A 16,377-nucleotide genomic window follows, 5' to 3' on the forward strand; every position below is an offset into this window, starting at 1 on the left:
GCTGGGGTCCGACTCCCAACACTGCCTTGGCAAACACTGAGAGATGTTGAGGGGGAGGCACTTGGAGAACCTGGAGTTTTGGGGTACATGATGTTACTTATGGCTGACTTTAGGCTGCCTCCCCTAGTCTTTATAGTCTTTACCAAAAAACTAAGAGAGCTTTCTAGAGCACCAATATGTGGAGGCCACTTTTTTCTCCTTCTCTTCAAGATTGAGAACTTGGGGCTGGAAGTAGGTGAATGGCATAGTCAATGTAGTTTAGTTAGGGGCAGCGCATCAGTGGAGGCAAGTCGGGTAATTGCCTCAAGTGCAGAGGCGCCGGAGGGGGCACTGGGGGTGGGTGCGTGCGTGCTGCAGAGCAACTGAGCGGGAGGGCTGGGAGGATGCACGCATGCCAAGCATTCCCCCCTATCTTCTGCCTGTCGCCTCACAAAAAGTTATTAAGTTTATTTTGGCGGACGGGGGGTGGGGGTGGAGAATGAGATGGAATAAAGACAGAAGAAAGCAAAGGGGAAGAGAAAGGAAAAAGCGAGAAGGACCTAGAGAATCAGTGGGGACATTTCTCTCTCTGCCATTTCCCCCCCGCCTCCTCTCTCTCTCTCAATTTAAGCCTTGGGCGAAGCTTCCATATGGAGCAAGGAAGAGAGACTCTAGCCGGCTGGAGAGCAGCTAGCTCCCATCTGACCTTTTCTCCCCCTTGCTCCCTCCTTTCTTTTTTGCTCCCCCTCCCCCGCTGTGTACTAAAAGGAATGACAGGAGTATTGCCTATTGGAAATAACAGGAGAGGTTTGAAGGTCCATTGGAGATAATGGGAGCCAGCGATGCCAATTTACCTGCCTGGGCTCCATTGAAATGCATCACAACACAAAAAAAGTTGCAAAGAAAATGTGGAATGGATTTTCCATAAAGGTCTCTGGGACCAGATGGAATACTCTGGAAGTGGAAGGACAGCCCCCAGAGTGCAATGACTGTCCCTAGCTATAAAGTTTGTGCTCCAGGACCGGAAGGACAGGTTTCAGAGTAGAATGACAGTCCTTGGAATAGGCTCAGTGCTCTGGGATTGGAAGGACAGCCCCCAGAGTGCAGTGCAATGACAGCCCCTAGGAGTAGAAGAAGAGTTCTGGGACTGGAATGACAACTCCAAGAGTGCAGTGACAGCCCCATGGAGCAGAATCTGTGCTCTGGGAAGGAATGACAGGTTACATAGAGGAATGACAGTCCCTGGTAGTAGTAGAAGCATTCTCGGAGTGGAATTACAGGCACCACAACAGAACCTGCGCTCAGGGACTAGAATGACAGGTCGAAGAGTGGAACGACTACTCCTGGGAATAGATTCAGGGCTTGGGGACTAGAATAACACCCCCTGTCATTCCACACCCACTGCCATTCCAGTCCCAGACCACTGATTCTTCTCCCAGGGACTATCATTGCACTCTGGGGCCTGTGTTGATAGATCAAGATGGGTAGCCGTGTTTGTCTGTAGCAGTAGAAAAAAGGAAGAGTCCAGTAGCACCTATAAGACTAACAAAATTTGTGGTAGGGTATGAGCTTTCATGAGCCACAGCTCACTTCTTCACTACTGGACTCTTGCTCTTTTTTGTGTTGTAATGCATTTCAATGGAGCCCATGCAAGTAAATTGGCATTCCTGGCTCCCATTTTCTCCAATGGGCCTTCAAGCCTCTCCCATTATTTCCAGTGTTCAATCCTGTCATTCCTTTTAGTACATCCCTTTCCCCCTCCCTGGCTGGCATCAATTCTACTTCTCACCTTTCCTCAGTCTTTTTTTGGGGGGGAAGGGTGCTGCTTTTGGTGGAAAGAGTGGCTGGTTGTGTGTGACCACCACAGAGGAAGGAGGAAGTGAGGTGAGACACACACAATTCCCTTTCAGTCCCTGTGCGACAGGTAGGAGCAAATCACTGTTGCTGGGTTTAAAGTTGTGGTTTTAAATTCTATTACTTTCCTCCCCCTTCTCCCTTTTGTTCTCCCTCCCCCTTCCTCTTCTCTGATCTCAGTGCTGCTCCCCCCTTCATTCCAACAGAGTAGCGCCCCGCACTGTGCCCCCCTCTTTATCACCTCCCTTTTCTCATCCCCCTAGTTTCCATATATCACCCCCACCTTGCCCCTCTCCCCAAATAGTTTATTTCAATATTTATACACCACATACTTAGCTGTCAGCTGCTGCTCACTTCAAACCCAAGGGTGGGGGGGAGAAGGATGAGCATGGAAGGTAGTTCCCAAAAGGGATCTCTGACAAAGGTGATCAAGCGGGCCCTGTAAGAGAAGCCCTCCTACTGCCAAGAGTCTCTGGGTTCAGAGAGAGGTGGGAAGAAAGAGAGAGGGAAACTTTTTTACATACACACACAAAAGGAGGTGTGCTTAAAACTTTAATGCAAGTTGCTGTTTCCGCTCACAAAATAGATTTTTGGCTTACAATAAGAAAGACAAAGACTGTTATTATTTATTCTCACACTTAATTTAAAATTTAAATTAAGAAATAAAAATTAAATTAAAAATGTAAAAAGTTTCAAGTTTTGTGCTTTTCATTTTTCCTATATTTCTTCTGTTTTTTAAAATTGGTTAGCGGGAGATGGGGGCGGCGCAAGTAGGTATCTCACCTCAGGCGCCAGAAACCCTGGCACCGGCCCTGAGTTTAGTGTTAAACTAGGACTTGGGATATTCAAGTTCAAATCCCTACTCGGCCATGAAAATCATTTGGGTGACTTTGGGCCAGTCATTCTCTCAGCCTTACCTACCTCACGGGGATCTTGTGATGATAAAATGGGGGTGGGGAGAAACATATATACTGTCCTAAGCTACATTGAAAAAGGGTAGGATAAAAATATGATCACCGTGCTTATTCTGACAATGCAATTTGAAACATATTAGCTTAGAATGGATTTCCAACAGCGAATGCAACCATGAGATGATTTTTAATGAGAGGGGAAATGTCAGCACCAAGCAAATGGAGGGGTGGGGAGTTCTGCAACCAGTTCCACAGAATACAACAGACAGTAACCACCTGTCTTACATAAGAAAGTGGAGATATGCGAAGCAGGGCCTCTGAAGTTTTTCTGTAACATTTCGATGACATATCTGTTCTTGACTTGTTCTAGTTTGGTTTCATGCCTGGCTTTGGGGCAGAGGAGGCTTTGATGGATAATCTAGATAAGGGAAATGCGTCCCTACGTAACCATCTGGACCTGCTTCTTGCTATTGATATGGTCAATCACTTGATACTGTTAGAGCATTTGAGATCATGTATAGAGGTTGGATGTATAGCTTTCAGCTGGTTTGGGTCATTTTTGATCAGCTGGGCACAGAAAGTGATGGCAGGAGATGAGGAATCAGCTATGTGGGATCTCCTTCTCTTCAATGATATTTATATATATTTATGTATAAGTTTCATCAGTTCATCCAGAATTTTGGTGTGGATTGTCATCAGGATGCAGATAACACCCAGCTTTTATATGTCAGTAAATAAGCTAATAGATGCTAACTTCTCTGCACTAGGCTGGTACCTCTCTGACGTGGTCAAGGGACTAAGAGAGAATACTATGAAACTGAGGGGGTGATGTTGGCCATTGAGGCATCTTCTTTGGATAGTGTTGGAGATTCAAATGGGGTTCAGTTTTCTTTGACATACACTGTGAAGAACTTGAGTCATGTGGGACCCAACTCTGTTACTGGAGAAGCACCCATCTATAGTGTCTACAGTGGCCAAAAGTGCTTTTTACCACCTACATTTGACCTGTAAGCTTTCCTTCTATTGGAGAATGCATATCCATGCTACAGTAATCTTGAAGCTTGGCTATTGAAATATACTCTACATGAGGCTACTTTTGAAGGTGATTTGGAAACTGTAATTTGTGGGAAATGTGGCAATCTGTTATCAAAGTAGGCTACATGGATCATATCTGTTGACTGCCGGTTAGCTTCCTGTTTTGTTGGCTGCCTATTGGTTTCCAAGTCCAAGCCCGTCACAATCAAGGACCCATGTACCTTAACAACCGTCTTTTTCAGTATGAGCCCATGTTGCAGCTTTTGTTTGTTCCATGGTACATTCTGGGTACATTCTGCTTCTGTTTGGTTTCTTTCTGTGGTTCTTCCTTTGTTATGGAATAGTCTCTTGGAGAAAATAAGATATACATCCTCCTTATAGTTTCAGAAGGGTTGTAAGACAACTGTTTAAAAGAGCCTTTAACTCCTCAAGATGATTGCTGTGTGTGTGTCTTGAATGACAGCAACCTCTGAACTTTTATTGAAAAAGTGTTTTTGCTGGCTGTTTTAATTCTGTTGTTTTTAGAATTATGTTATCTGGTACTGATTTTTATTGTTGTTACCTACTGGAGTTGAACAATTTTTGGCATTGTCTAACTTCCTGGTAGTGAAACTCCATGTACCTTTTATCCCCTGTATAGTATGTGCACCTGTTCACAGTTTTAAAAGTTTAACCATATTTATTTTTCAAAATAATGAAACCAATTACATCCTGTAATGAAAACCAGGTTTCAGCCTGGACCAAATGTTTATGAGTGGAATACTGATTTAGGAAATTACATATGAATGTTAGCAGTACAACTATAATTCTGTGTTTTAACCTCTTTTTTCTTAATAAAGAATGAGCTGTGCTACTGCTGCTGGCTCCCACTCTTGTCAGACCTTGTTGTGACCTGAATCCTATGTCCCAGCACTTTATATAGTTGTTAATGTTCCATATGACTGTAAATATTTTTATGATATAGTTGTAAAGAATCCATATTTTATTGTCACAAAGCTATAATATTCATTTAGGTTAGCAGTATACAGTCAGAAATCACCACAGTTCAGTTTGTTAGTGATGTTGCTTTGCTGGAAACAACTGAAAAGCTTTCTACTCTACAGGATGCTAATATATACATTTAAAGATCTTTTTAATTCTGAAACTAAGATGTAGGGGTAAAAAGATAGCAGCTTGGATCCAGAGAATCATGAGTAGAGATGGGCATGATCCAAAATAAATTAACGATCCAGCCGATTGTGGATCAGCGCCGGCGACGATCCTCAATAAACGATCCACACCGATCATCTCCCATTCCCAATCCGTGGATCGTGGATCATGGAGGCCAAAGCAGGGCACGCTGCTATTCCCAGCTATGTGGGAAGGTGGGTGTTGGTGGCGGCCGCCAGGCCCGGCGGGCACGGGGAGACAGCGACGAGCTGCCTCCCCTCAGGGGGTGGGCGGTCTGCCTTGTGGTTGTTGGGGGTTTTCCGGGCTGTATCGCCGTGGTCTTGGCATTGTAGTTCCTGACGTTTCGCCAGCGGCTGTGGCTGGCATCTTCAGAGGTGTAGCACCAAAAGACAGAGATCTCTCAGTGTCACAGTGTGGAAAAGATGTAGGTCATTTGTATCTACTCAGGAGGGGTGGGGTTGAGCTGAGTCATTCCGTAAGAGTTTCCCAGGGTGTGGAATGCTAATGGCGGGAGGCTTCACTGTATCCTGAGGAGGTTCTTTTGCATATGGATTGGTGCTTGATGTGCTAATCTTCTCTGCAGGGCTATTGTCGGGTGTGGAGTGTTTTGTTGGCCTGGTGTTTTTCAGAACTGGAGCCCATGCTCTGTTCATTCTTAAGGTTTCTTCTTTCCTGTTGAAGTTTTGCTTATGCTTGTGAATTTCAATGGCTTCCCTGTGCAATGGCTTCCCTGTGCCTTGTGTTTGGCCATCAGAGCTGCCTATCAGGGTTTGCAGGGATGAGATTGGAGTGACCATGGCTACAGAACACCCCCTTCCCCCTCCCTCCCCTGGCTGTCTTCTCCCAACTGGTAACTGCTTTGCTGCTCCGTGGTTGGAAGGAAGCCCTGCTGATCAAGGAAAGCTGGGCTTCCATTCGGGTTTCCAGGGCGACAGAAGGAGGGCAAACAGAGCTCAGGCATTCCCCTGGCTCCATTGCCAGGGGAATAGATTGCTGGCGCCTGAGTGTCTGGCTTCGCAATCCGAGCACAATTGCCCCGATCAAGCCCCAATCCAGCCCCCCCCCCCCCGATCGCTGCATCATTGGCCGTGGCCGAGCACGATCCGCCGGGTCCCGATCACCCAGTCGCCATTATCGTGGGGGTTTTTGGATCATAATGCAGATTGTGCCCATCTCTAATCATGAGCAAGTAGATACTGCTACCAGAGCAGATCTTTGCCACTTCATCCTTCCTACTGCAGCCTTTGTATCCACTAAAAAGCTTCTCCTGAGAGCTGGGGGTTCTTTGGGAATGGTGTGGAGACCAGAAATCATCCCCTCCTTGTTTCTGAGCAAAAGTATCCTTCCTCTGGCACAAGTGTACATGTGTTGATCAATGCCATCCCAACTGGCTTATCCACCGATCACTGAAATCACATTTTTGTAGAATAATGTTTTGAGCAATCCTAATCTTAGAATCCTGTCAAAGTCCATTCAGTGGGGTATACTCCTAGGAAAGTGTCTTTAGGACTGCACTGCCTTTTAAAGTGATTTGACATGATCATAAGCAGAAAATAAGCTACAAACTCATTCTACAATTGAGCTTGGATGGGGGAGGTTGAACTGAAGCACTCTTACTACACTCTGCACAGATGACTGACTTTCTGTAGGGCAAAGAAGACTATCCTATTAGAAGGGCAAAGAGGCTAATTAATAACAGCTGATGTATACTTAGTGCATGCGCCAGAATTATCTTCTGCCATCATCATTACACTAAGTGTAATGAGGAGATGATGCTCCTAAATAAAACTGTGCAGCTAGATATATGGCACTGGGTGGGGAGGGGGGAATTATTAGTTCTGGGGTTCTCAAAACACAGCAAAATGGATATGTTATAACCTATTTGACTACACATTTTAAAGGACCCATAAGTTGGTGGAACTGAAACAACTCTAGTTTTATTTAAACGTTCATTCCCTTCCTGTCAACAAGTTTTTGGCTTATACAGAATATATAGAGCACAATTAGAAGATAATCTGGTCTTTCTGTTGATTCTGGAATTCCTTGCTTCTGTCGCTGCTGTCCATCTGGGGCTGTGGTCTTCTGAAGTACAAGAGAGTAGCTGTGCAGGATCAGACTAATGATCCATCTAATTTAGCATCCTATTTGAAACAGTAAGCAACCAGATACTACCAGAATGCCTGCAAACAGGGCACAGAGGCCAAAGCCTCTCCCTGTTGTTGCCCCCCCCCCCGATGAGTATTCAGTAGGCTGCTGCCTCAAAACATAGATGCTCCCTTTCATTGTCATAGCTAATAGATTTCGGTAAATCTGTCTTCCCTGAATTTGTATAATTTCCTCTTAAACTAAATTAGTGGTCATTGCCATTGGCGTCATCTGCACATTGACCATGTGATGGACAAGAGGATGGTTCTATCCTCTGTCCAGTCACATTCACAAGGAATGGAAATATGCAGTGGAGAGTGAAACTGTCAATTACCAGTGGAAGAAAAGGGACAGTTGGAGTTTTGAGGGAACAGGGTTGGGAGGTTTTCCTGGACTAGGCGGGGGCGTCCACTAGAGACAATAAATAATTGATGCTGACAGGCAGGAGTTTGGGTGCTGTTCTCCATGAAAAATGTGTCGTTTTATAACTCTGGTTTACCATACAAGCTGCTGGGTGATACAGCATTCTACCGAAGTATAAAGCACCTCCCATATTCAGTGTTGTGTCATCTAGCTGACTGAATTAGGAAAAAATAACCAATCATTTTACCCCTTGAAATAAAGTTATTTTATTGTTTGTGTTTATCAAGCCTACTGTGTGCTTCCTTCAAGCCTAAAATCCTCTCATAACAGGCTACATGAATGCTGGTGGCAGCCTGAATCCAGGCATTACCATATATTAAGGACTAGAAGACAAAGCAGTCCCAAAGGCTTCAGGTATAAAAGTTAAAAGGGAAAAAAGACCCAACCATATCAGGATAAAGGCCTGGATCAGGGATTGTGACAGACCACTTCACTGAACAGATTACAAAAGAGCGCTGCTCCCACAACTAATCTCTTGGAAATCTCAGTGCTTGTCCTTCCATTGCAAGAGTGGGTCAATAGGTATTCCTGAAATAGGCTGCTAAATTGGCACCCAGCATTTGGATGCTGTTGCTCCAAGGAGCAGGCTCTTCTCACATGGCAATTCTTGGCTCCTTCCCAGTAACAGTGTGGGAATATCAGTGAGCAGGATGTAATGTCACAAAGCCTGTCTTCTTGCTGTCCCAGTTGCTGCTCGCTGCAGGCTCTGCTGCTCAATGGAATGGACCTTACCTGCTCAGTCATTACGATTTTAGGGATCTAACAATGTGCAAGGGGCACACTGTGCACAATCCTCTCAAAATGCTTGGTTGCCATTTTGTGTTAGTAGGGCAATGCATGTATTTTTCAGTTTGAGTACATATGATTTTTGAGGATACTTATTTACATATATAAAAGCTGGAAAATACCTATATTGTTTTTAGGCTACTTTTTTGTGTATATCAAGGCTGGAAAATATATGTGTTGTCTTTTTCACACAAAATGGTGACTGTGTATATCAGGAAGACTGTGAGTAGCATGTTCTCCTGTTATTCAAGGATGAACACCAAAATTGTAATAATTGAACAGGGCTTAGCAGATGTGAAATTAAAGTTTTGGTGTCAGAATCATATACAAATTTATGCAGATTAGACAAATTGATTACAATTAATGCAAGCAATGTAATAAAATATTCTTTAATTGGGTGATATCCCAGATATAATTCACCAGGTTGGGAAGAGGAAGGGAGAATGTGTATGTGTATGCTTGTTTTTTAAGTTGTCTTTGATTTTTTTAAAAAAAATGTGTAGCTTTTGTGGTCTTCTGGATGTACAAAGTGGTCAAGCTGTGCAGTAAGGAAGCAAGGATGGTGAAAAGTCAGGCTGTAAAAGCGAGCCTTCATTTTGTATACAATTTGACAGAGGCACTTCAGGCATGAAAATGAAAATGATGCCAGCCTTCACTGGAACAGTGTGTGTGTTTCAATATCAGCAGTCGTCAGACAGACTTGTCACGCTACATATTCAGCAGACACACGCACACAGCCTCCCCCTACCACACCTGTCAACATGCTGGAATAAATTGTTAATCTTTAGGTTGCTGCTGAACTCCTGTTATTTTTCAATAGAATAGAACGGTTGCATTTTAGGATACTGTCCACTTAATTTACTGTTCAGTTATGAATAAACACAACATATTTTTACAGATTTAACTTTCTGAACTTCCTTTTATCTGTTTTATACCACTTCTCATTTGAAATCATATTTCAGTGATAGAGTAGATGTCTTCCTAATGCAATCAAATATTTCCTGTGCAAAAATTCTATAGCAATGCAATGATGTAATCTAGATCATTACAATTGCAAGACTACAGTTATAAGACCAGTTACAGACCAAGACCAATTGCAAAATTATTTCTAGTAACATATACTCAAAACTGACAGTACTTGGTGTTTGTACCTGTGAATGTGTGTGAATGTTAGATGTCTTCTCTATATAATGATCTCTTTTCATAGTTCAAATTAATGTTCTTGACAATGACATTTATGTTAGATGAGCTCTGACAATAAAAACATGCCAAATACACAGAAAATACTATTTTTTCAATTGCTTAGATACCACATGCCTTTGTGGGATTTCTAGTCTGCCCACCTCAAATCTATTTGTATTGCTCCATCTTTCTTTCAGAAGTAAGAGCAATATTAATGAATGGTTTATACAACCACAGTGTTCTTATGTTAAAAAAGAACATTTGTTCCTCTGTCATTCTTCCATATGAGCCAAAAGATAGTTGTAGGTACAGTGCAGACCTTGCTAAACTGCATATCTGATAATAACCAGAAGGATACACTGCGTAATACTAGCAAAATATTTAAACAACTAGTAGGTTGTTTGCCCACCCATCCTTCACTAACCACAATGACAGTACAATCCTAAACAGAGTCACACCCTTTTAAACCCACAGACTTCAGTGGATTTAGAAAGGTGTAAGTCTCAGATTGCTTGTGAATCTCCCATCAGTCTGTACTTTCCTGGAGAAAGCAGTGTGTGTGGGGCTGCATAAGCAAACACTGTCTGAACTTAAAGAGGAGGGTGCTTTGTAGGGACCATTTCATACCTTCTCTCTTCAGTCCTAAAATTGCAAACCAGGAGGCATGTAGTCTCTCTTGCTCCTTTCCTTTTTGGAGTTTGTTTTGTAATTCTCTTCTCTGTCTGTTGATTGCTCTCTCCCGCTGCTCCTCTGCCCTTCTGACACTGTGTGCCTTTTATCTGTATTATCTCTTCCTTAGATTCCTTCTGGCATTATTTCTAGCTGGATTTTCCACAAACAAACTCTCCGATGATTGTTGTACACCTTTCTACATAGTATTTCTCTGCACTTCAGCCCTCAAGGATAATCCTCTCAATAGTAGTCATTGGTACTGTTTGTGGCAGGTTCTTAAGTCATTGGTATTTGTAATGGATTTGTTTGCTTGTAAGCTGCTTTTTGTTTTTCAGGTTTTAAAAATCAGTTTGCTTGGCCACAGAAAACGCATTTTGGCCTCACTGGGAGACAGGCTTCACGAAGATCCGCCTCTGAAACCACCACGGGCTATAACCCTCAGGGTAAGTTCCAGCAAACTGTGCTGGAATGTCTTGTAAAGTCTAAAGCATGTATTGTTAAAGACTTATACACAATTTAAGCACAAATAATTATTATTAAGTAACTACCCATCCAGACTGAGATTTATAGCTCCACCATTTTTTAATAAGGCTTAGTGGCTTGCATTTTGCCAGCAGGGTTTTCTTTGAGAATTTCTTTCTTAAATAAACAATGCTATAATCAATGACATAGCATATATACCCATTTGAGTACATAATCCAGTTTAGTTCAATATTATTGAATTAAGATGTCTACCCAAATTTTCTACTCACAGGCCTATAAATTGTTTTAAAGATCATTCCTTAGATGTTTGTATGGTGATCTGAAAAAATGGAGATTTGCCATTATGTCTGACCCAAGCCATGGGTTACTTCTTCAATGAACAAGCCTGGGGAATCCTTGGACTGGCACATTCCCTCCTTTCTTCTGCCCTAACTGCAGCTATATAATTAAAGGTTTCCAATTTCATAGCAAGTCATAAATTACCATTATGCTTGAATTTACGAACTATGATTTATGCTTTCCCTGCAAACCAAATTGAAGGAAAAAAACATGGCAAGAATTTTGGATGGCAGGGAAAGTGCAAACTATAGCTTTTTAGTCTGTACATAGTGACAAATCATGGTTTGCCATTACATCTAAATTGAGTCAAAGTGTACTTTGGCATGAACTGGGCTTTGCCAAATGGGTAGGGCATTATAGAATGCTAACTGCTATCTTCTATTGCAGCTCTTTGAAAAATTCCAGTAATGAAAGTGTCACTGAGCTCATGGCATTATGCCTTCAAGAAGTGCTCAAAACCAGGATATTTTTAGCTGTTGTTGCCTGCTGGCAATGTGTAAAATGCTATAAGAACAATAGCATAGAAAACAACAGAGAGTTGTAGCAGGTTGTGCTCCTAGCAAAAGAACTCTGCAAACTGAGGTCTCCTCTTCCACTTCTGTGCAGTTGGGCACTTGCTGTGACTTGTGGGTATAACTCTGGGAAGAATCTGAGAACTGAAGAAAGGAATTGGAAATTGTGTTACTGTGCTATGGAAGAAAAAAGTAACCTTGGAAAAATAAAAATGTGGAAGAATAAAACAACCTTTTTGGGGAGACAATGCATTGCTAGGGAAAATGGACTCAGCTTTGTTCCAGTTCATCAGATTATTAATTTCTTCAGTCCTGCATTCAGACATCATAATAAACTATGGCTTGCATACCATAGTTTAATCAAACTTCAGTTAGTTGTGATATCTCAATACAGATGGTCCAATAAACCAGAATATTTCGGTTAGCAACAAATTAGTATTTCAAACTAGTGTTTGTAGCTGATTTCTTAAAACAACAGTTTATAATAATTGTGGCTAGCAATGACATTCACAAACTATGTTGTTGATTAATGCTGCCCCTTACAGCTGCCTGCCAACTAGAATGTCCTACTTGCTGGGAGGAGGAAAGAAAGCATGGAGCAAATAAAATGGGGTTTACAGACAACCGAAGATTTGTTATATACTGTATGTGGCAAAAGTGTTTTACGCTATGTCATGACATTTGTACACAGTATTAGTGAGATTTGAAGTACTATAGGAAGCAAGTCTACTCAGAAGTAAGTCCTGTGTTATTTAGTGGGGCTTACTCCCAGGAAAGTGTCCTTGGAATTGCAGTCACAGTGTCTAAGAGCAAGAGATGTTTTAGTCTCAGCCCCATCATCTGTAATGTGGTGGTGGTGGGGAAATAGTGACCTACCATAAAGGCCATCTCCTTTTGGCCATCAACAAGCTGATCAGCAGTAAAACAGAAGGAAGAGGCTAGGACCAAAACCCATACTACCAATCATTCTTCTACTCTTACACCCAATTGGGTGCACAGGAAAATGGCACATCTTGGAATCTTCTGTTGGACTTGATACTGAAACCAGCTGTATATACAATGGCAGGAAAAATGGCAGCAAGAGGCACAGTAGCATGACGCAGCACACACTTAGCATTTCTGAGGTCCATGATTCAAGCCCTGCATGTCATTGGTTTCCAGAGAGCACTAATAGGAGTGCCATACACAGCTGAAACCCAATCAGTCTGTTTGTACAAAGCACTCCTTTTTTGTACAGTATTCTTTCTCTTCAGTATTCATCAACCAACCTGTGTTCTAAGTGTGCATAGCACAGAGACAAAGATATGTAGCTCCATCTGAGATACAGGCATCCTCACTGGAGTTTTTCTGGTGCTTAGGAAAGCTGTGATTTACTTAGCCATTATCATAAACTTTGCCATGGCTGTGCAGGCATGGCAGTCCAGGCATGGGGGTGGTGTTTTTCACTTTCACTGAGTTAATTGAGGGTCTTTCCACTTAATGGTAGCTGGTGCTAGGGGCTGAGGCTGATGGATCTTTATAATGCTGACTAAATTCCAGTTTTTCCCCAATGTACCCCTGACGCTACCTATTTTTGGCCACTATGCTGGTACATAGCACTGAGGTTGCCCTGGTGTGGAATCTGTGTGGCCATACACCACTATATCTCCCAATATGTCCATGTGTACCTGAGTTATGATGGTATAAGGAGTCATTTGCCATGAGTATCTTGAGGATTGTGACCTTATTCTCTAGTAATAGAGTTTAGGAACCTAAGTTCTAGACTGACTTAAGTTCAAATGCAGAGTTAGGTTACTAATTCTTCCAATAAGTTAAGAGATACCTCGCTGTTTCCTAGAGGATTTTGAGCTGGGAACAGCAGGGTCTCTGGTATAGAATCTAGCTGATAACCCTCCTGACATAGATCAAGTATCCTCCCTTAAAAATGGGTATATTTTTGTAGATTTAAAAGAAGGCTTGAATAGAATAGAGACATCCAATTGACAATTACATTTGCTCTCTTCCTCATGTGCTCATGATGTAGGGGAGCAAACTCCATGTTTCTGGGTTTTTTTTGTTCCTACATTGCTTCAATATACTATGTTTGCAGGAAACATGGTCCCAGGAGTCCAGTCCTCCTGCTTTCCAGAGATAACGTGCATTTGCAGTACCAGCTGTCAAAACCTTTGCCTAAGGACAAGGAAGTGGGCTTCTAGTAGTGTTCATATTTATCAACCTTAATGTTGATGTACAGACCCTCGAAGGTGGGTCTCATGACTACATTCAGGTCCTTCTGATTTAAGGTCAACATATTGGCTTTCTCCTTTATATCAGTGTCTGTAGTCGATCTAAATTTCTAAAACCTGGAAAGTATGCATAACTTTTGGGATCTTCTGTCCATTACCCTTGATACTTTAGTTTTATGATTCCCCAACTCTCACCTTGTTCTCTGGGGAGACTTTAATGCTAGAATAGGACCAGTTGCTCTTATTCCTCAGTCTATGTTAGAAACCAGTTGTGAAACACGCTTGTTTCCTGGACAGGACCTGGTTATTAATAAGCCCAGCTTAGAATGATTAGAATTATCATCTCTTCATCAGTTGCATACCCTCCATAGCACAGAGTTTGATTCTCTGGTGTTTGTTTATATTCCTGTCCATCCAAGTAGCCAGCACAATTGATTATACAGCAGTTTAATCCTTACTCAACACACTCTTTTGCTTTGAGATTAGCAACAGGATAGAGAGTGATCACTGCCCATTAAGGCTTTTGCTCAGTTTGGGGGGCAGCATCCTGCTCAGTCCTGCCCATGATCCTTCATATGGATCTCAGCCTGGCATAAGGAGTTAGGTCAGATTAAGGCATGGGAATAATTTGCATATATGAATCTTCTTGCAGTGATGTAATTTATAACCAGATCCAACAGTGATTGAGATCCATACTCAGCACCTGGGATATAGCATTGTAGCAGGCATTCAGGAGGAGTGTCAGCAATTCCCATAACTGCTATCTTTACAATTTTAGCTCAAATGCAGAAGATGGTGTTTATTTCATTCTTTTGTATTTTCCAATTCTGCTCAGGAACCGAGCGGTAACCATACCCCTCCTCAGTTGTCGCCCTCACTCAGCCAAAGCACTTACACTACTGGTGGCTCACTGGACGTCCCGCATATTATCATGCAGGGGGATGCAAGGAGAAGAAGAAATGACAGCTATTTTGATGATATCCCTCGGTCAAAACTTGAGAGACAGATGGCACAGGTAAGGTTGAAAAGATTGTTACTGCTACTCACGGCAGTTAGTGGAACGCATTCACTTACGTTAATTTTAAAAATGCCCTTTAAAATGTTAGCAATATGCTTTAGAAATTTATGCTGACATTGCAACTGAATTAGTTTGTGCATGCATGCATGCACACACACACACACACAACTTGCTCTGCGAATGAACTTTTCACTTGTGCTCTGTAGAGGCCCTTTTGATTTGTAAATAGGTTTTGCACCACTTGCTAGGGGCCCAGGAGATGTGACTAGTGTAGGGATGCAAGATCTCATTTGCATTTGAGCAAAAGAAGATCTGATTTTGTTAATCATGGAGAATATTTTATTCCTTCTAAGACTAAATGATACTGCCAACTTTGAAGAAGTAATGTATTTATTTGTTGAAACAATACCTTGATGTTGGATGCACTGCACCATTGCCTTTCTTGTGAAAGGAAGCTAATACTATCTTGTCAGTAGCAACCTTTGATATAATTATTTTTCCCATCATGGATGAGGGGTAAGAACAGATGCTATAATTCACTCCATATATACACAGTTCACACTCCAAATCCTCTATCATGTTGAAAGGGTGGGATGCAATAATAACATGCAGGGTTGGCTAGAATTTTGGGGACAAGCCTGAAACCTCTCTCTGCCTGCTTGTAAATGAAGGTACTTGTTTCTGTAATACACTCTCTTTTTTGACACACACAGAAAATTCAATATATTAATCACAAACTCACCGTTTTGTTTACCATCTGATAATGCAGATTCTTTTATTTCGTAGCCTTTGATTTGGAAGACCTGGATAAAATTGGCTAGAATATATTTGCTGCAGAACAATTGGGTGTGATTTTTTTGTTCATATGAGAACAAGTCAAAGAATCTGCTAAAATTTGGGTGCAGCATATTAACACTTATAAAAAGGCTTTTCAGTGATTTTATATATTTAGAAATTCTGTGGCAGAGATTAAGATTTTTAATGCATTTGTTTGGTGACTTTTCTGATCACCATAGTGATGCTGCAAGAACTATACTAAACCATCTGCAAAAGACGGTTGCAAGCAGTCTTCTTTCCATTCATTCAACCAGACATGAGTAAGCCACTGACTACCTTAAATCAAGCATATGCTTCTCCAAAAAGATAAGCCATGTTTTACTCTAAAGGTCACCGTAGCTGAGCTTCTTTCAGCAAAAGTGCCATGGGGGTGATCGGGGGGGGGGGATGTTCTTTGATGGTGCACAGAGTGACAGAAGACCGAGTCATCAGTCATGCTGTAATGCTTCATAATATACATCAGAAAGCAAACTATGAATTGCACCCAAAAAAACAGATGGGAGGTCAGTTCAGTTCATGAAGCATGAATGGTTCCCTCCACTGAGCAGGCATTTTGCCCTTGCAGAATCATCCAAGTGGCCAGCATAGCCATGAGCAAAGCTGGACTATTTCAGTAGTTCAGTCACAAAAGGGAAAGACAAAGCAAATAATTCTGTTAAAGTCTGTATCATACCTAAAAACAAATTTAAAAAAAACATAAACCGCAGCTAGAAGGAAAAATATAGTTCTGGTGGAAAATTAAAGAACCACTGATAAGTACTGTTTGCTCAAATGCACATTTTTTTAAAGCATCTAAGTAGCCTAAT

At 41.9% G+C, this 16,377-nt stretch overlaps 1 protein-coding gene across 15 annotated transcripts in view; it reads left to right on the plus strand.

Moving 5' to 3' along the window:
* The window catches only part of ANKS1B (ankyrin repeat and sterile alpha motif domain containing 1B), an 885,134-nt gene that overhangs the window by 813,893 nt on the left and 54,864 nt on the right, over positions 1 to 16,377 (plus strand). For 7 of the 15 annotated variants that reach the window (XM_054988164.1, XM_054988165.1, XM_054988166.1 and 4 more), the window contains 2 exons: positions 10,493 to 10,600; positions 14,552 to 14,731. The exons of 3 other annotated variants lie outside the window; for them this stretch is intronic. In XM_054988164.1, the coding sequence (XP_054844139.1) occupies positions 10,493 to 10,600; positions 14,552 to 14,731 (288 nt within the window). The remainder of the gene's footprint in view (positions 1 to 10,492; positions 10,601 to 14,551; positions 14,732 to 16,377) is intronic. 5 more of the 15 variants (XM_054988172.1, XM_054988173.1, XM_054988174.1 and 2 more) reach the window with 1 other exon arrangement.

The sequence above is a fragment of the Eublepharis macularius genome, chromosome 9, assembly GCF_028583425.1.
Source record: "Eublepharis macularius isolate TG4126 chromosome 9, MPM_Emac_v1.0, whole genome shotgun sequence".
NCBI lineage: Eukaryota > Metazoa > Chordata > Lepidosauria > Squamata > Eublepharidae > Eublepharis > Eublepharis macularius.